Here is a 21,603-nt window from a genome sequence, read left to right on the forward strand (position 1 = left end):
AACCATATTTAAGGACAGGATCTCTCCAATCTCTTTCTCTTACTCTTACTTTTACTAGCTGATCATAGACCAAAAACTGAAGGACTGCTGGAAGCAGAAGCCAGGAGTGGCCTACTTGTCTGACAGATGAAGTTGGCCAAAGGGCTCATAAGAAAGGGTGAGCATGGAAAGATTATATAGGCTTTTTTTCCCTAAAGATCTGAAATTCTTGTATGCTTTGAAAGTAAAACTTATTGTCTCTTAGAAACCCCCGTGCAAAGACCATTCCTTACTTTATCAAAGAGTTAAACTATAATCCAGTGCAATGGAATCTGTGGGAGTACACATAAGTGACTGGGGAAGCTCGGGTGGGTTCAGCACTGGTTTCAGGACCTAAGGCAGTTTGTGCTGTGGAGTCCCACATCACAAGGAGAGGTGCTAGACAGGAGGTAAGCACCTGAAAGTGTGGTTGGGTCCTGTTACAACAGACTGGTGACTGTACACTAAGGAGCTCAACTAAGTCTGTAAGATCATCTTTGTCTTGCATTTGGCTAGGATATTGAATTGATGAGAGTATTAATTCAAGATTCCTTACACAATCCCCAGTATGATATGTAGTTCTTAAAAATATTTTTTATAAATAAAGGTTCCAAACACTTGACGCTATTCTAGCTTTCAGAAGAGGGGAGAGAGACTGCAGCTGAAGTGATCCCACTGGAGTTTTTATTTATGCATTGGTTTGAATGCTGGGCCATGGGTGGCATTCTAAACTCATAATCTTTAGCAGTAACTAGGGAACGGCTGACCTGCGTAGCCTCCTGTTTTTCCTGCATGCTTGAATCTCCTGGGGAACTGGAAGACTTAACAGGAAGTGGGAGAGATCATAGCAGCTAGGGGTGTGTGCTAGTAGAACATCTCATCCTCATTTCCAGTCAGAAGACCTCAGAGCATAGAGTTTATAGGATGAACGTGGGGGTAGCTGAGGAGGTGATAGAGTTCTGTGTGAAGTTGGGATTTTTGAGTAGAGCTGAGGCTTTGGGAAGAGAAGCAACAGCAGGGCCAGCAACAATGGCAGAGCTGAGCCTCGAAATGGCCTCCATGATTCCAGCTCCCTCAGAGCTGGGCAGTGGGTCTAAAATACCCCCCCCAAAGAGAGAGCCAGTGGTTAGGGTGGTAGCCTGGGTCTTGGGAAACAGGAGTTCAGTTCCCTGCTCCACCCTAGATGTGTGGCATTGAGAAAGTCACTTAGTCTCTCTGTGCCTCAGTTCTCCATCTGGGGAATAATAGCACTTTCCTAGCTCACAAGGGTGTTGTTAGGATAAATATGTTAGAGTGTGAGGTGTTTAGCTACGACAGTAATGGGGCCAAATAAGTATCTTAAGTAGATAGAATCTGACAGGACTGATGAATGGACAAAGCTGTGACATGCCTCATTGAAATACACACAGCAAAACCCTGACCGATAAGACAGTAAACATATGAATGCCAAAGTGAGGGGAGCTCCCTCTCCTGCCCCATAAATGTCATTCGACGCAGTGTAGCCTGTAACTTGAGGAGTTAAAGGCATTTAAATGACCAGTAAATTTTGATTTTCCTTGAAAATATTAACCCAGTTGCCTTCAAGGGACTGTATTTATTATTAAATACATTCTGCACCAGGGTGTAAACAGGTTAAGGGAAACCCCAGAACTAGAGACTGAATCAAATGTCCTGTCAATGCTATCATAGAATCATAGAATATCAGGGTTGGAAGGGACCCCTGGAGGTCATCTAGTCCAACCCCCTGCTCGAAGCAGGACCAATCCCCAATTAAATCATCCCAGCCAGGGCTTTGTCAAGCCTGACCTTAAAAACCTCTAAGGAAGGAGATTCTACCACCTCCCTAGGTAACGCATTCCAGTGTTTCACCACCCTCTTAGTGAAAAAGTTTTTCTTAATATCCAATCTAAACCTTCCCCACTGCAACTTGAGACCATTACTCCTCATTCTCTCATCTGCTACCATTGAGAACAGTCTAGAGCCATCCTCTTTGGAACCCCCTTTCAGGTAGTTGAAAGCAGCTATCAAATCCCCCCTCATTCTTCTCTTCTGCAGGCTAAACAATCCCAGCTCCCTCAGCCTCTCCTCATAACTCATGTGTTCTAGACCCCTAATCATTTTTGTTGCCCTTCGCTGGACTCTCTCCAATTTATCCACATCCTCCTTGTAGTGTGGGGCCCAAAACTGGACACAGTACTCCAGATGAGGCCTCACCAATGTCGAATAGAGGGGAACGATCATGTCCCTCGATCTGCTCGCTATGCCCCTACTTATACATCCCAAAATGCCATTGGCCTTCTTGGCAACAAGGGCACACTGCTGACTCATATCCAGCTTCTCGTCCACTGTCACCCCTAGGTCCTTTTCCGCAGAACTGCTGCCTAGCCATTCGGTCCCCAGTCTGTAGCGGTGCATTGGATTCTTCCGTCCTAAGTGCAGGACCCTGCACTTATCCTTATTGAACCTCATCACATTTCTTTTGGCCCAATCCTCCAATTTGTCTAGGTCCTTCGGTATCCTATCCCTCCCCTCCAGCGTATCTACCACTCCTCCCAGTTTAGTATCATCCGCAAATTTGCTGAGAGTGCAATCCACACCATCCTCCAGATCATTTTATGAAGATATTGAACAATTACACCTCTTTAAACTTCAGATCCACAAAGTTGCTGAGCAAAGTGGATTGGTTTTTTTTTGTAGCTCATATGATCAGGAGTTAGATAAGCACTCTTCCGTTCTTCTATCTGCAGGACCAAGCTATTTAAGTTCTTCGTAGGATCAAGCCCTGAGTGACTGTGACACGAGGCAGGCTTCAATTTAGAAATGGAGAAAACTTCACCAATCTCAATTATCAGACAATTTTTACCTTTGTTTGTATAAATTAGTTTATATAAATGAGACCAACAAAAACGAAAAATGACTGATTTAATGATGTCTGCTAGACTTCCTCAAGTTCTGCCCAGTAATAATGAGACCCTTGCATGCCTGAACAAATTCTATGCATGTATTTGAATTTTGCCTCTTTCTAATAACTGTTGTTACACAACTGCAATATTTGAGCTTTCTAATGCTGCCAGTGAAATATATGTAAAACACTCAGTGAAATATGAGAACAAGAATTCCTAAATATATTTTATTCAAGAAATCTGACTAAATTAGTTTCCAAAACTTTAGTGGAGTAAGGCATCAGGTTTCTTCCTTCCCCTCTTAGACCCCTTCTGCTCTCAAACATACACACACTTTTTCTTAATTAATCAAGTTTAGAAATGTTTAGAAAAGGATAACTATATATTCTAAAACATTAAAAATTAAAAGTGGTGATTAAAATTAATTTTAAATTTTTATTTTTAATGACAAATATTTCAGCTGAACATTTTATTACAGCCCTGGCCTCTTTATCTTATTTGTTTATGCTCTTGTCTAATTATTATAAAGTAGCATTATATAATACTGCTCATAATTCTTGTTCTCACAAGTCAGAAAAGCAAATTAAGGTTTAATATGCGTGGTAAATAAAAATATTAAGAGTCTACTATCCATAATTTAAAGTATTGAACAAACATTTTCCTACCAGAATGATTCATAAATTTGAGGTTAACCCAGGTAATCACTTTTTATGATATTTTATGGGTCTTTTCTAGCCCAAGACAATGTACAGCTTTACATGCATAATGTATTTGTGGCTATGACTGTGTATGTCTTCAAAGGGAAGCTGACATTGTGTCTAGAGCTTGAATAAAAATCCAAAAACTGTACAGTGGCAAGCTTAATTTGGCATTCCCTACTCACATATCATGTATGTTGAGAGATGAGAGAGTTGAATCATTATTAGATTCCCTAACTCAATACTCCAAAACAAAGCATTTTTTCTGTCAAGATGAATGAAGCTCAATACAACTGTAATTGAAATCAGCATAGCTATTTTTGTTGACTTCAGAGGAAAATGATTTAACCCTAAGTGTGGTTTTTTTTTTCAGTGAAAGTACAAAGTCTTTGTAGAACTATTAAAAGGGAAACAGTTGCACTGAGTAGAGTTAATCTATGGAATTCACTGCCACGGGAATCTTTTCATTGGCTGCCACTCTTTCTACATCTAGATCAGGCTTCTTACTCTAGAAACACCTTACAGAAAGAAATTAGATAAGTGTCATGCCCAAAGTCACATAGCAAATGAATGGTTTCAGAGTAACAGCCGTGTTAGTCTGTATTCGCAAAAAGAAAAGGAGTACTTTTGGCACCTTAGAGACTAACCCATTTATTTGAGCATGAGCTTTCGTGAGCTACAGCTCACTTCATCGGATGCATCCGATGAAGTGAGCTGTAGCTCACGAAAGCTCATGCTCAAATAAATGGGTTAGTCTCTAAGGTGCCAAAAGTACTCCTTTTCTTTATAGCAAATGAATATCGAAACTGAAAAGATAAGCAGGGATTCCCAGCTCCAAATTCTTGATCAAACCATAAGTCAACACTCTTACTCATCCCTGTTCATCTTATGTACAGCATGCCACAATTGCCTGAGTGTATTATAGAGTTTCATTCCACTTCCTGTTAAGTACTGGATGCTGTCTACCATTTGAGTACTTGCTATGACAGCCAATGGTTTGATGCAGGGTGGCAGTTCCAGTGTTTCTATTTGCTCAGTATTGTTTTGTGCTTTTATTAAAAAATATGATTTTTGTTAAATAAAATGCTGGCTGCTTAAACTGTTAATGATGTCAAAGAAAGAAAATAAAGTACATGATTCCAGTTTTAACAAATAATCATAGTTAGTGTATCCTGCTTATTTTAAATAGTTCTTTTCCATTTTAAAATATGGTTTTGTGGATGAGTCTAATGCTTTTGAGAGTGATACGTTAGTTAGATCTAGGCATAATAAGAACGTAAAAATGGCCATACTGGGTCACACACCACACAACAGAACCACTAACCCAGGAACCTATCCTTGCAACAAAGCCCGTTGCCGACTGTGTCCACATATCTATTCAGGGGACACCATCATAGGACCTAATCACATCAGCCACACTGTCAGAGGCTCATTCACCTGCACATCTACCAATGTGATATATGCCATCATGTGCCAGCAATGCCCCTCTGCCATGTACATTGGCCAAACTGGACGGTCTCTACGTAAAAGAATAAATAGACACAAATCAGACGTCAAGAATTATAACATTCAAAAACCAGTCGGAGAACACTTCAATCTCTTTGGTCACTCGATTACAGACCTAAAAGTGGCAATTCTTCAACAAAAAAAACCTTCAAAAACAGACTCCAACGAGAGACTGCTGAATTGGAATTAATTTGCAAACTGGATACAATTAACTTAGGCTTGAATAAAGACTGGGAGTGGATGGGTCATTACACAAAGTAAAACTATTTCCCCATGTTTATTCCCCCGCCCCCGTTCCTCAGACGTTCTTGTCAACTGCTGGAAATGGCCCACCTTGATTATCACCACAAAAGGTTTTTTTTTCCTCTCCTGCTGGTAATAGCTCACCTTAAGTGATCACTCTCGTTACAATGTGTATGTAACACCCATTGTTTCATGTTCTCTGTGTATATAAATCTCCCTACTGTATTTTCCAATGAATGCATCCAATGAAGTGAGCTGTAGCTCGCGAAAGCTTATGCTCAAATAAATTTGTTAGTCTCTAAGGTGCCACCAGTCCTCCTTCTCTTTTTGCGGATACAGACTAACATGGCTGCTACTCTGAAACTTCTCAGGCAAGGAGTTCCACAGGTTGACTGTGCACTGTGTGAAAAAGAACTTCCTTTTATTTGTTTTAAACCTGCTGCCCATTAATTTCATTTGGTGGCCCCTATATTATTCTTATATTATGGGAACAAGTAAATAACTTTTCCTTATTCACTTTCTCCACACCACTCATGATTTTATATACCTCTAGGAGCAATCAAACTGTAAACTATTAATTTCACTTTCAACCTATTATAATTGACACTAGAAGTCTGGCTTAGGGAAGAGAACTTACATTCAGATCATTGCCTGGTAGCAAACCTGTATTATGTGAAAGTGCATGGCAAAGTATCTGGTTATTTATGTTTTAGGAACAAGATTTGAAACATTATATTCATACACTGCACATGACTTATCACATATGTTTTGTACTCAAACCTCTTTGTTTTTTTGACTCCACAGGAACTGTGCCTACCTCTACACTAGTGAATTTTGCGATTTAACTGCAAAGAGCCTTCCATGGAGATCACATTATGTTCTGACATATTGTGCCCAGTAATGTACCTTGTTAGGGCATGGAAGTGATATCTCAGATCCAGGCGGCAGTTTCTTGAAGAAGGCTTTAATTAGTGTGTCTTGAAGAAACAACTGACCAGTAGTTAGATGGCCAGTTACAACCATATATACCCTGAGATAACTGCTAGCATACAAATAAAGGCACAGTCAATTGTGTGATGGCATAATTACAGCCTGTTTTTTAAACTTGGACCATTTGTGTCTATCTATACTGACTCTGCACCAATCTGTTGGTGTCACTCATTTCTTCTTGTGAGACACCGTCATCAGTTCTCAATGCAAAATATCCTGGAGGTTAATCTCCTAGCATGATTCATAAGAGCTTGAAACAGGGGTGGATGAAGTAATATATATAGTTCAGTATGTTAAAAATGGTATTTGATTACAGTGCCATGGAAAAGAAAGAAAGTTTATTAAATAAGATTTAAGCTGGGGGCCCTATCGTGGGATCTCAGCTGAGCCTGTACTGAGACAGACCAGTCTGGTGCAAACACAAGTGTGGATAGACTTGTAGGAATCAAGGAGAACAAGAATGTAATTTAAACTGTAGATGTGCTGTCAGTCTGTTTTTCATGCTGATCTATATTTTCTGTCTGTCTTTTTAAAAAAACATAATTGATTCTGCACCTATAGTATGAGCTTTCTATAACTTGCCATAGTACAGTCCATGTCACTTAAGTCTACTTTCCCTGATGTTTTTGTCAGGAACACATTGGAATTCAGTGGCATCCATCCTGAAGGGCTTGAAAGCTTCTGCAGGGCACAGTCTTAATTGATACGGACTACACTTTACTACATAAAGTAAAAAGGTCATTAAGGCCCCTAGATTTAGGTACCACTGAAATCCATACAACTCCTGCTTGGTAGGCACCTAATTTCCACTCTAGAAGTCCCCTTAAGGGCCTAAATTTCTGTCTCTGGGCATGTGCACTGCTGACTCAGCTAGGTGGCCAGACACTTCTTATGCTTAAGACCAAGCGTGATCCTCAAACCAGGTGAAGATAGGTGTTGCCTCACCTATATTGTATGTGGGTCCTGATCCAGTAGTTAGGCTTAGAGTATGCCTAACTCCACACAAAATGGGAGGGAGTGGGGAAAGGAGGCAGCCTCCTTTAGATCTGAAGTTACATGGATTAGGGCACTCACAGATTCAGTTCTCCCCCTTGCCAGATTAGGGGATAAGAACGGAACCAGAGTTTCCCCACATCTCAGCTGAGGGCCACTGGACTATGGGATTTTCTGATGTGAGTCTCCCTATCTCTCCTGTTTAAACTGTTCCACTTTGCATTTTTAATTATTTATACATTAAGCCAGAGAGCGTGTATCACTTTAGTCTGATAGTTAGGGCACTCACCTGTTCAAATCCCTTCCCCTCAGGCAAAGAGGGAATTGAACCAGGGTCTCCTGCATTTTGGGTCAAAAGTTATAAGGAGCACACATCTCCTCCTTGCTCCCTCCCTGCACAACTGTTTTGTGTGGAGTTCAGCCTGTGTATCATTACCACTTTTGTAAAAAATGTCCTAGGTGCCTGACTCCAGCAGAGGGTTCCCAGCTGTAGATTCTGGCCAGAGAATACACACCTTTCTCCAACCCGGGCATGTGCACCTAACTCCCTGAGTGGGGCGGGGCTTAGGACACATCCCTCTCATTGGCATCTGCCATTGGCTAGCTTAAGCAGCTCCCCACTTAGCAGGCTAGCTTTTGTGGATCCCATTCTTAGGCACCTTTCTCTCCCCATGCATTGTACAGGGAGTCTAGGCACCTAACTCAGGCTTTGTAGATTCCAGTGGTGTGGGGGGTGGGGACTAGGTGCCTAAAAGGCAGGTTTTGCAATGTCTAAGTCCCTTTGTGAATCTGAGACTAGAAGACTAACTGTGGAAATACTTCATTTAGGACACTTTTTCGTTTTCTCTTTTGAAAGACACAACGATTTAAAAGATCACTTCAGCAAATTTGTTTCAGAATCAGCATACTCAAATTATGCAAAATAACTTCTGCTGACACTTCTACCAAAATGTCTGTGGATGAATCTGTTTTTGATATTAACATATCAGTAAAAAGGGCTCAAGGAGTCTCCTCCATCAACGTCTAGTTCCCCAATATAGAAGTTAAATACAATCCATTGAACAGTCCCAGTGCCAACACTGACCATATGAAATGAGAAAAGAAAGGAGGTGGTGAGGTTGGGCAATGAGCTTGCTCTCCACCTATACTAGCCACTAGAGCTGCCCAGCAGCATGCACTCCTTCAGGCTCCCAGAAGATATTTCCAGCTAGCCATCCTTCTGCGACTTCTGCTTTAGCATGGCCACTCTTCACCCTTTCCAGTGCACCTCTGGCTATAAAATCCATAACCTAGCCCTGTACTTTTAGATCTCTTATCTTGCTCTATTAGTTAGTTGTCAAATTCCAACAGAGTGCCCATGTGATTTTTTTTCGTACTGTATGTGTTTTGATCAAATTTAAAACATCTTCATGTATAAAAAGTCATTATCCTACGAAATGATGATTGAAATTATTTTTTGCATATATATCCTTCATTGGAAGACTGACATAAAAATATCTTTCATGGTTGTAATCCCATGCAAACTCTATATTAATCCCTTGCTGCCCTGTTTGCAGGTGCAAATTACTATGTTTGGCATTCGGATTCATGGGAGTGATGTATAGAGATACACTGAATCCTAACATGGAAGCAGGTCTTTCCTAAATATTGGAATGACAGTCAGAATTTGAAAGGTCAGGGCATAAAGTAAGTCCTTCCTGACTGACAGCTTTTTTGGAGTTCAGATTTCCAAGCTATGTGGCTTGAAGATGGAACCACCCAGAAATGGTGACTGAGAAGTGAACCCCCACGTACAACATTCTTTGGCAATGGGAAGTTGGGATGGCATTGGAATGGTAGTCATGTTGGTTGTGAGTTCAATCCTTGAAGGGGCCATTTAGGGATCTGGGGCAATTGGGTATTGGTCCTGCTTTGAGTAGGGGGTTTGGACTAGATGACCTCCTGAGGTCCCTTCTAACCCTGATATTCCATGTATTAGCAAACAAGTTGTGACATCATGTCATGTGAGAAACCAGGAATGCATGTTTGAAAGATCTCTTTTGCAAAAATTCACTGAATTTACATGGGTTCAGCTGGACAGCTGCTCTTAAGCTGAAAGAATGTGCTCCAACAAATGGGGAATGGTGAAAATATTTCATACGTGAAGAACCTGGAACATATTTGTATGCCTTAAGAAAATGAAATATGTAGCCCTAGATTAAACAAATCTTTTAATAGTGGGCAACTTATTTCTCATGTGTATGCCAGCTGAGCCTCAATAACAGTTGATGTGTCTTAATCATTTACATAGAAATGGACTCCAGTGAAGACTGAGACTAAAGTAGGTGTATCTTAATGTTATTGTGTATATTCCAGTTTTAAATATGGGCCAATAAGAAGTTATTTTATGTTGTTTATAAGTGATTCATCACTTTTTATAAGTGATTCATTCTCTAATTTTTATGCACAATATTCCTATTTTCATACATGTTCGTTCACTTGGAATTTTTAGAGGCTCACTACTATTTCTAACTATCTTTTTATTCCAGGTTACCTTCTGACTGATTAGCATTCGGAGGGTTTAAACACATAACACATTTTCCCCATACATCTAATACAGAGAGCCAAAGAATAAACAATTAATGACATTAGTGGACTGTCGGTAATGTAGACCAACATAACTTTTATTGTGGTTGCTTTCAGCCTGAAATAATGGCTTTTCAGGTATCAAAGATCCTCAACCACCAGGAGTGTTTTTATTCTCTGTATTCCCATATCTATATTTGAAGCCATGTTTACAAGCTGCAAAGATTCAACTGGAGTGAAGAATGTGAGAAATAAGTTGTGAAGTATGAGAGGCGGAGAGCTCATGAACTTTCCATTCCTTGAGAAACTTACTTCTACAGAGTTTATTTGTAAATATTTATTTCTCTCTGCTACAAGACAACTGCTACCTTGGATAGGCTTGTCTACCAGAGGCAGCAGCCATGGCTTTTCACACTTTTCACAGCTCAGTATGCTGCAGGTACCATATAGTCTGTGGGATCAGGCCTTGCATGCCATTATGTTAGTCACTAGAATCTAGTAGTGTAATGTAGTATACGCTGATAAAAATAATTTAACAATACTGTTATTATAAAACATGGTTATTACCAATAATATTTGAATTTATTCTCTTTTCAGAGTTGTCTGTCTGATTACCAGTTCCAGCAGTCTGCTTTTCATCTATATGTGGAACAATCAGGGGGAAATGTTTATGTACAAATAGCAAAAGACTAGATTTAAGATCTGGTATGTGGGTCTAAGGGAAGACTATTTCTCTGCATGTACAATGTGTAAAAAGTAGAGAAAAGAAAAGGAACTAAAGACCATAACCAGTAAATATTTCGCCATCATTAACATTAATAATGTACAGATACAGGACAATGAATGAGTTATCATAGCATTAATGATTCATTTTATTCTTAACTGTTAAGATATATCAGTATTTGAGATTAGTGTTACAATTATAGTACTTGCTTAGGTGCTAGCATAATTATCTGTAGTGACTCATGTATATATAGGTAGGGCCGCGCCATACACTGACCATTAATGGCTCTCATGTCACTGGAAGGTAGGGGGGTTTGAGTGTGTATATATATGTGCATGAGTGGGTTGCGGGCAATATAGGATTTTTAATGTGAAGGAACATGATGATCCATGAAAGAGACTTAACTGTAGAGCATTAGTGCATCTAAACATGATTTAAATAAAAATTGTTTGAAACACTCTTTTCAAATGGTAAATTTGTTTCTTTAGATGTTCTCCAGGAGGACATACACGTTGAGTGTAAACAAAAACCAATGAACCAAAAACACTCTCTCACAAATCCACAGCACATAATTTCCTCCTAAACTTTACTTTAGGCATAATCAAGCACTATAGGCTGGGATTTTCAAAGAGGAAAATTAAATTAGAGTTGAGTGCCTAACTCCCTTAGGCCTCTTTGAAAATCTCACCTTTAGGTAATACAGTATGAACATTTTAAAACAGATAATGCTTACCAAATTAATTTGAATAGTGTTTTCCCAGTCCTTTTCATTATTCACTCCAGCATTATTAACCACAACATCCAGCCTTCCAAAATGTTCAATTGTTTTTTTAAAAGCACCTACAGTAAAATCCAAGGGAAAAATTCCTTAGCTGTCTTGTTTTCCATATTTTTAAATGTTACACATGGAATGCAAGGCACGATATTTGTTACCCTACCAAAGCATGTTAATTCATCATTTTTTTAAAACAGTTAATGTTAAACACATACTTTGTTAATGTTTAACAAATACAACACTTGTCTAACTATTCAACAAGTATTAACAGTAACTCTATTTAAGACTGTTAATGGAAGTAGAATAGTACAACCTTTTCACTCAGCATCTTCTGAAATCAAGTCTTTATTGCTTGATCTTGCATTAGTTTGGGTATTCAAGAAATTCAGGATCTGATCCCATGTATCTTTTAAAGAAAAACTTTACACAGTCTGAAAAACTCATGTTTGGGTTTGAATTCAAATTATTTTAAGAATGAGTCTATCCTTACTCAATGATGTAATTAATAAATATTTTAAATCTTTAAACTATCAATAATTCACCATATTCCTTGATGAATTGTACCTATTTATGAGTAATTGATGTACACCCTATATATACAGTTACTGATTTATAGCCTCTCAGATTCAATCTCATTCCTTCTATTGTTGACAAATTACCTCCACAGAGTTTCTATACATCAGACAGAATTAAAATTAATGGGCCAGATCCTCAGGACCTCTATGCTCAGCACAACCTGTGCAGGTAGGGAATTCCCAAAGTGGCTTATAGACACCTTTTGTGGGACCCTAAAGATGGCAATGTTTTCAGAATAAAAAGCTTACAACACTTTTGTGGTGCCTGTTTTTTTCAGGGTTGCAAAAATACTCAAAGACAAAAATACATTTAAAAAAGAAAGTGCAGAGATGTCTGTACTGCCAGAATCTGACTCAACAGCAATGTGTGCATATTTCCTAGCAATTTAGAGTTCTTAAGGGCTTTATCATAAAACACTGAACAAGTGTCATTAACATTTTCTTTGAACAAAAGAACAGTTTTGAGTCGTGTCTCTGCGCATTTTACTTTTTCTTTCCTCATCACACGGAACACTTGTTCCATTGAACTGTTTGTCTGTGGCAAACATCAAACAAATACTACATAACAAATATATGTTGAATGAAAATAAATAACTTGATGAAATGAAAATCCAGACCACGTCAGATTCCCTGAAAGGTATTCTTGAGACACCAGGCCATTGTGGCCAACAGAAAAGTTACAACAAATAACAAAATTACAACAGCACTGTTGCCATACCTCCTTTTCTCTGGCCACACCCTTACACTAGAATGGGTATAGCACCAACAGCATCAGGTGTTTGTGTCATTCAGGATTACCCTAGTTAGGGGAATCACCAGGTATTTGGCTAAGGCTGCCAGAGCAATTTTAGAAGGGGTCAGAATATGGTACAATAGTCGTTTTTAAACACAAGAGCATTGTATCATGTTAAAAACAGCTAAAAGCAAAGAATGCATTCACCTAACCTCCCTTGCCTTTCAGAGTTAATGATGATATTATCCTCCACTATAATGCTTTGATATTTAAAGGGCTCTATTTTTAGTTTCCTGTCTTTTCTGTTTTGTGTTAAGTTTATTGCCTATTTTGTTCTTCAGTCTCTGAACCTAACATTCTCTAACCATGTTTTCCTTACTTCCTTAGTGGCCCAATCCTGCACTATCAAAGTTAATTGAAATTCTTTGACTTCAGTGGGAGCAGAACTGGTCATTCAGGGAATCAATGCAGTTTTGGGGATGCAGGATCAGGCCCTTAATTTGATCTCAATTTCAGAATTTGGCTTTATGCTTCACTTGTTTTTCATCCTGCTCTCTACAGAAGCTCTTCAATAACACTGTCCTTGACACATAGCATTCAAAGTCTTCTGTCTTAAAATAACAAAAACAAAAAACTTTTGGCTTATTCTTAATGATGTGTGTATCATTCCTAGGCCTATACAAATAATCTTGACCACACTAGGAAAAAAAAAGCAAATACTTTTCAACTGGTCATATTGATGTGTTGAAAAAAATGTTGATTAGTTTATGTAGTCTACTGCTGGCAACAGGTTTGTCAGTCCACAGTGATCACATCTGTTTAGGGTCCGGTCACAGGGTGGCACTACCTCTTTAAGAGGGAGCAGGGTCAGTGTACCTTGTGTCTGGTCAGATGACCAAGATTAGGCTTTAAAAGAGGGTACCTGGGCTTGGGAAAGGAAGAGACCTGGTGAATTAGGGCTGGTAGACTCCCCTAAGGGAAGACAGGGAGAACCTGAAAGGAACTGTTTAGAAAAAGGTCCTCCGGAGAGAAAAGCCCTGGGTGGCTATGCTCAGGGAACAGGACCAGGAACAGCAAAACTGACAGATACACCTGTGACAGGAGGCAGTGAGAGCCTGAGAGGTAAAGGGGTTAAAGTCTCCTGTGAGTAAAAGCCAGGGTGAGTTGAAGAACTGTTTTTGTTTGTTTGGACAATAAAACTGCTGAAGAGAGACTGTCTTTGAGAGGTGGGGAGAAGGCCTGCCTTGTTACATATCCATATGAAACAAAAGAATCTTGTTAGTATTATGATAATTAGTAATTTATAATTATTGTATTTATTTTGCATATACATCCATCTCGCCAGTGTTCTTGGCACTGTACAAAATATACCACCCTCTGAAAATATAAGCACCTTAAAATAAATGAGAGGACCCAACTTAAAGGGGATATGAAAGGAATGGAAGGGAGGTATAAATATGGATCAAGGCTGATCAGTCCAAAACTGCTTTGCAGAGAAAAATGGTTTTAAGGTGATTTTTCAAAAGTAGGTTGGGAGAAAATAAAACCAATGTCTGTGCAGAGAGAGCTCCACACTGTTGGGACATGCACAGCAAAAAGCATGACCATGACCTGACTGCAGATGTGATAGTGGGACCCTGAACAGTGTGCACCCTGTGGCTGCAGACTGTGTTCCTGATCCTGCAACTTGTTTCACAGGGGCAGTCACATGTCCATACGGAACTCCAGTGAAGCAACAGAGGGATTTGCCCACACTGAACAAATTGTAGTATGAGGACCACTGTCCGTAAAAAAGCTTACAGAGTAGGTAGCCACTAAGGAATTTAAAACTAACAGAGCCAATTTAAATTAATTGATCTACTTTATAGACAACCAGTATAAAAGAGTTGGGGATAGGTGTAGTGTAGTTATGCTTGTTTATACAAGTGAACAATCAGATTGCTGCATTCTGGACAAGCAGCAAATTGCTGAAGTTTTGTGAAGAAAGAATTAAAATAATCACACATTGCTTCTGTGAAGATTATCATGTGACAAAGGTGCAATCATAGAATTTATGAGGCAGAAGAAAGAAACTATGTGTTTATATCAAGTCTAACATCTTTTTCCATGGAAAGAGCATTCACATAAGTGACCCAAGGTTTTTTTTAACCTAACTAAGGATCTCTTAATGAATCTGCAAACAGTCATGGGATGTTGTGGTTATCATGAAATGTTTGTGAGATGTCTGTTGTGAAATGCTGCATAAAAAAGTAAATATTATTATCCAGAGCTCAGTAGAGCAGTTTATTCCTGAATGAGGACATGCACAAAATCAAAAATCACAGGAGTTGATTGCTTTTTATCTGCAATGGTTTAAGTTAAAATTTAAAAAGCTGTATTATAAGTTATTTCTTAGCTTAAAGAGCAACATTTCATCCTTGGCATTTATGGCCAGATTCTGATCTGAACAATAGCAACCTAAATTCAGATTAGTTCCATTGTACTGCTAAGTATCTGTATTGCAGATCACTCGGAGCAGAAACTTGTCACTTTCATGGTGAGAAGATGCATTTTTGAGTCTGCCAGGAAGCTTTATTAAACACTTTAAATATTTTATTAAGTAAATACTCTACTTTATTAAACACTGGATTTTAAAGTTTTTAATACATTACTCATTAAATAACCCTTATCTTATGCAGAGGCTTTCATACAAAAGTATCACAAAACATTCAGTGACGTCTTTATCCTTTCTTTACTATGTGCCAAGTCCTAAAGCCAAAGGCACACACTGGTAGTAATATTTCACATTTGCAGAGTGAGAAACAGATCCTACTTGAGTCACGCTTGTAAGGGATCAGAAATAGGCTGCCCTCCAGAAACCTTAATTGCACAGTTATAGGTTCAGTAGCCCAGCTTTGTTCAGGTTGTTGCATGTTATGATAGTGTATAATGCTGACAGATTTCCCTCCTTACCTTGCAGTTGCTCCTGATCTGTAACATCGCACTGAATGAAAAGAGTCCTCTGAGCTTCAAACTGCTCATCCAGGGCAGCTTTGCTCTCCTCACCGGCTTCGAGGTTCCGATCCACGAGAGCCACCTGTGTCAGGAGGAGGTCGGGGCGATGCACGTGAGAGGAATGATCACAGCATTTGTAAGGCAAGGGAAATTCAAGAGGGACGAGCGGACCCCCCCCCCGCCAAATACCACACAGCCTTTTCCCAGCCGGGGAGGTGACGTGTCTAAGGCCCCTCTTGCTCCAACCTGCACACCCCAGCTGCACGCCCCAGCGGGAAGGAAAACTGGCCTTGGGGAGGGGCACGAAGCCGGGAGAAGGACAGCAGCAGGTACCTACAGCGTGCACGAAAACTGGGGGAGAGGCTCTTGGCTTCCTAGAAAGCAGCAGCAGCCTCTGTGGACGCGACCTCCTAAGAAGGTGAGAGTGGCTCCGGGATGGCGGCAGCCCCTGGGTGGTGCGCCAGGGACACACGCGCTTACCTTCGCGCCCTCCTCCAGCAGCGCTTGGACAAAGGCTCTGCCTATGCCCTGCGCCGCGCCAGTCACCAGAGCCACCTTGCCATTCACGTGCATGCTCGCTGCTTGCTGAAGGCTGAGCGCCGCGCCGGTCTCTGTCCCTCGCCAGGGCTCTGGGGCGCGCGCGCTCGCACTTGGTATTTATAGAGTCCCTGTCTCCTTTATCTTCCCTCACAGCCGTGCCTCCGCGGGCAGCAGGCGAGAGGGAAGTTGCCAAGCACACTGGGGATGGGGATCCTATCTCGGTGTCACCTGCCCTGTAAGTTCACTTCCTCCCTCCCCCTCCTCTTCCTCCTCCTGCCGTCGCTGCTGCGGCTCCTTCTCTCCTTTCCCTTCTCCTGGGACAGCGCTGACACCCGCCCAGTGCGTGTCTGCGGAGTGGCGCCGGGCATTCCCGGGCAGAGCGTCCCCGGGAGCCCCAGGTTTGACGGGGGCCAGCAGGGGCGCTTTGCACGCTCAGCTTCCCCCTCTCGCTGGTATGTTTTTCTTTTTTTTCCCAAACGAACAAAAGCCCGAGCTGCAGACTCTGGGGACAGGTCCTGCCTCTTTTCTTCCCCTTTGCGTCCGGACAAATGGCGTGAGAACAAGTTAGGGGACTTTTGATAAGGGCTGTTGGCAACTGCTCAGGTTTTATGCGTTTTGCTTGGCCCAATTCGTATCAGCAGCAGGCTAAATAATTGGAACAAGTTTCAGAGCCCGAAACAATAACAAGCGTGGAGTCCCTCCTCAGACTCCTAAATGCATTGCTGGGCCCCATCAGTTCCCCCCACCCCCCTTTTATAACAGCTGGGGGAATCTCCTGTGTGTTCATACTTCCCCCAGGGTCATCATGTCTCTGCCATTGCTTTCTAAAAATGTTCCAGCTATCAGGTTACTAAGGTAAATAATAAGATACTTTTTTAAAAGTGTAATTAAATCTGCCATAATCTATCCATCACAAAATATGGAGCTAGGTTTTATTAAAGGACTTTATAAATAAAGTACTGTCTGCCTCTCCACAGGAGACACAGATGTCCGAAGAGTTAAAAATATAACATTAACAACAAACCTGAAATAAAATACCTCTAAATAAATAAATTGCTCCAAAGCCAACCAAAGTAATTTCAGTAAGAAGAGGGAAGCATTGAGGCAAATTTGTGCTTGGTGTAACTCCATGTAAATCAAAGAATTTACACCAGGAGTGAATTTCTTGCATTCCTGTAGTCCCATTGACGCCAATGGGAGGTTTGGGTATACAGGCATTAAGGATTAAATCCAATATATTTTATGCTTTTAAAATATATAGATATATACAAAACCAGAATAATTTTGTAGATGCCACATACATTTCTTATATAGAGAGAGGGTCTTGTACTTTGTTGTTTATGTAGGCTGAGTTGTACACCTAGCTGAGCCCCTTGGCCCTCTCCCCCACTCCTGCCCATGGTCAGAACTCTATGATTTTGGTGAAAGTCAAAAAAGCAGGCTCCAGTTTCCCCATTTTCAATCCAACATCAATGTGGGTGTGGGGTGGAGTGAGGACTCTAGTTAGGATGTTGGCTGGATTGGGGACAAAGGACCCACCTGCGGGAGCATGCTGCTGGTGTGGGGGTGAGGAGTCTGCATGGTAGTAGTTGGCCAGAGTGGTGAAGTGAGGGCCCACAGAGTGCCCGCTTGGAGCTGCAGGCAGAGGAAGATCTCTGGTGCCCTACTTTCTAACATAAGCCTCACACTAAACCCTGAGGTCTCTGTCTCACCACCATATCTGGAGTGACCAAGTGGTGGTTTTGGTGATAAACAGAAGCTATAGCACTACAGACAGGGAAATGCCATGGAGTTGAAGGTAGGGCCTCATTTTGGTTGGCCAAATATTTGAGAAGATATATTCTATTAGAATGTAAATGTAATTTTTTAAAAGCCAAACTATTAAATTATCTTAGTACTAGTCCCGTAAATGAGAATGATGGGTGTCTTTACCTAAATTAATTTTAAAAGTCACTATTCTGGTTCCATGCAGTATATCCAATAGTATATTTGAAAAACCTCATTGCATATTTAAAAAAAATCATTGTATGTGAGCACCACTGCACATTGGTTCTGGCAAGGGCTAATCCCGCAAGGTACTGAACACCCTCAATCCTGGGCTCAGGCCCTGAATGAGTAAAGAAGGATTTTCTATAACAGTTGAGTATCGGTTTTGAATCATCCCTGCCCTCTCTTTGCCTGATGTAATTACAGAAAAACCATTAAACCCCCAACAGTTGGCATAATCTTTAAACAGTATAGTAGTGTGGCAGCTGGGAATAAAAGCAAAACAAACACATGTGAACCCCTCCCATGCCTCACCTCTTTCAATTTTGGCAACACACACTATAAGGAGCTCTCTGTTCTATTCACTTGACTATCAGATCATACAGCAATGAATTTAGACTGTGTTTTTAATGTATGTATGTTGTGTTCTAAGGCACAGAGTATATCAGGACTGTGAGAAAGCTATTTAACAAGCTGGGATGTTTGATTAAAATTAGGAGATCAGCCTACTAGAATAACTCATTTCTGTTAGGGTTATAAGGATTTTAGTGTAATTGTAATTTATAATATTCTGTCAGTCTCATTAAAGGGAAACTCACAAATGATTCAGACCCACACTTTTTGGTATTTACATGAATGCAAGATCTGGGTTATCCGTATTTGTTATGGTAGAGGGGGCTCTCAGGAGCCCCTTATTGAAGTCCTGTGATCCGTTGGAAGGAAAGGTTGGGGTGATTTCTGTGTTTTTAAATGATGTCTCAACCTTCTCTGGTTTAAAAAAGAAGAGCATAAAGAAAACTTATTGTTTGGCTATGAGGAGGAAATAAATATTCAAAAAATAATGAATGATCAAGAAGGTTATAAGGCTACATACTGGATCCCCTCCTCTTCTCCCTCTACACTCTGTCTTTATAGTTGACCTCATTCACAAAGATGAGTTGAAATATCTTCTTTAAGATGACTGCTCACAGATCTACCCCTCTACTCTAGGTCTGTCTACTGTCAAGCTAAAATCTTTGCCTTTCTTTCTGACTTGTAGGTATTCAGCTGTCAGTTTAACTTCAATATGCCAAAACAGTGTTCCTAACTTCCCCCTAATTTCCCCTCCTGCCTCCAAGACCTCCTTTCTCAGTTATGGTGGACATTACCACTGTCTTCCCCCTGCCTCAGTGACATAATGTAGACATCTGTCTTTAGATCCATAGCTCCAGGTTATATAGCTTGTCATTTCTTGCTGCACTGTATCTCCAAGATCCAGCCTTTCTTCTTCATCAACATAGTTAAAACTCATCCAGACCTTCACCTTATGTCTCAGTTCCTGCAGTTCCTCCTCTCTGACCTTGAAAAATGCCATATTGCCCACTTTGCTGCAAAGATCATTTTCCTGGCTCATCATTTTAACCATGTCATCCCTCTCTTGGCATCCTTCCACTGGCTTTGCTTTTCCCACCATGTAGAACAGAAATGACTGTCTTTATTTTAAGGCATTGTTTATCCTCAGCCTTTCATCTTGTATACACTATCAAGATGTTGACTTCTGTCTCCGCTCTGCCAATAATTTTGATTGCTCATTTATCAAATTTTTCAAGAGACTTTGCATGTTCTTCCATGCTGTCTCTTATGCATAAAAGGAGCTTACTGTAAATAGCCTCAGCACCACTTCATTATCTTTCTTCATATCCCTCCTTAAACTTTCCTCTGCCATGATGTCTACAAAAATCTAGACAACAAATTGAATCTGATGTGCTGTGATGATTTCTAATCATGCTGTTCAGAACTGTTACATTGTTACTTTGTGCTCCCCTGTCTCTGTGTTGTATCCACTTCTTGTCTCTCATTCTATACGTAGATTGGAAACTCTGAAAAATGGACCATATTACACACTCACACATAGTAAAATGTTTACTTACTAAGGAGAAGTTTGGAGAGGTACTTCTAAAATTACATGCCCAAGGAAGCAAGTGCAGCTTCTATGCAGTACCACAAATACCAAGATAGTCTGATGGTTTCTTAATAAGAATTTGGTTTTGTATCTATTTTAGGTACTGTACTTAGGTGACCCCCATTACTGTAATATTTGAGCACCCCACAATTTTAACATATTTATCTCCTCAACAACCCTGTGAGATAGGAAAGTACAATTATTTCCATTTTATTGCTGGGGAACTGAGGCACAGAGACTAAGTGACTTGACCAACATCACACAGGAAGTCTGGCAGAGCAGGGAATGGAACTCAGGTCTACCCAAATCCCAGACTAAGGCCCTAAGCACTGGACAATCTTTCCTCTTTAAACTGAGTCTAGCACTTTAGACCGCATGGACACACTGCCAGCCATAACTAAATGACCCTAATATTCCTGGCCTCCCCTTGAGTTCTCAGTTCTTTGTCCCCAGTGACATTGTTCAGATCACTGGTAGAACTGTTTACCTCTGATTCTTATGGCTGAGGCAATGGTGTATGGTAACATGTCTTTTGGCAGATCTCTGTTCCTGGTTTTAATTTCAGTTGCTGGTCTAGTGAATTAGACTGTAATGGTTCTGACATCTCTGACAGCCCCACAACAAATAAGATTCTTTCAGAGATTATTACTAGGGTTGCAAACATCAGTTAATTATGATATCTGAAATAAAACTTAAATGAAATATTTAAATACTGTGGTGTGATAACTGCTGACTTTCTAAGTCACTGTGTAATAGAGATACCATTCAGAGTCCATACTGTCACTGAACTTTGGAATTTCAAGACTCAGCCCATTCTTTATTGCATTTGTAAATCAATAAACGCCCCTATTAAAGAAGGTACAGTAATACCACAACTGGCACTTGATCTGAAACATACCGCTTAAACTTTGGCCTTTGCTGCCTACAGTTACACACTTGTTTTCTTTATTTTGGAGTTTTCAGGTAACATACAAGCCCCATGACAAAGATAAAGCAAAGAAGACACTTCAACGTTGCTGTTGCATGCCACTGCATACACTTGATGGAACAACCAGTATGTCCTGGATCTCCATAATATAAATAAAATCAGTCTCTGTGACCAAAAAGACAGAACTAATATGCGTTGGTCATTATACACTTACTACAGTCCACTGTCACATCGAGAACCAGGTGGTCCACCACTCTGAAGTAGGACATAAGAGGTGTGTGTCAAACCCAATCCAATATGCTGTTGCTAAAATAATCTTCTTTGTCAGTCATCTGGGGCCATAACCACCATCGCCCCCTTTTTGAATCCCTCTTTTTGCTCCCTATTGCCCTGTGTATTAAGTTTAATCTTTTTGCTCTTGCTTTCATGGCACTAGCCCACCTTCCATCTCTAACAACTCTTGTCACAGTTTTTCCTTGGTCCCCCACTA

At 40.4% G+C, this 21,603-nt stretch overlaps 1 protein-coding gene across 1 annotated transcript in view; it reads right to left on the reverse strand.

The window, feature by feature from the left end:
• HPGD (15-hydroxyprostaglandin dehydrogenase) overlaps positions 1-16,491 on the reverse strand; it is a 39,878-nt gene extending 23,387 nt beyond the window's left edge. Inside the window, exons 1-3 of the mRNA XM_048847774.2 lie at positions 16,198-16,491; positions 15,676-15,799; positions 11,374-11,480 (exon numbers count right to left, since the gene is read on the reverse strand). Coding sequence (XP_048703731.1) covers positions 11,374-11,480; positions 15,676-15,799; positions 16,198-16,290 — 324 coding nt within the window. The 5' untranslated portion in view covers positions 16,291-16,491. The remainder of the gene's footprint in view (positions 1-11,373; positions 11,481-15,675; positions 15,800-16,197) is intronic.
• Positions 16,492-21,603: the final 5,112 nt, after the last annotated feature.

The sequence above is a fragment of the Caretta caretta genome, chromosome 4 (genome assembly GCF_965140235.1).
Source record: "Caretta caretta isolate rCarCar2 chromosome 4, rCarCar1.hap1, whole genome shotgun sequence".
In the NCBI taxonomy this organism is placed as follows: domain Eukaryota; kingdom Metazoa; phylum Chordata; order Testudines; family Cheloniidae; genus Caretta; species Caretta caretta.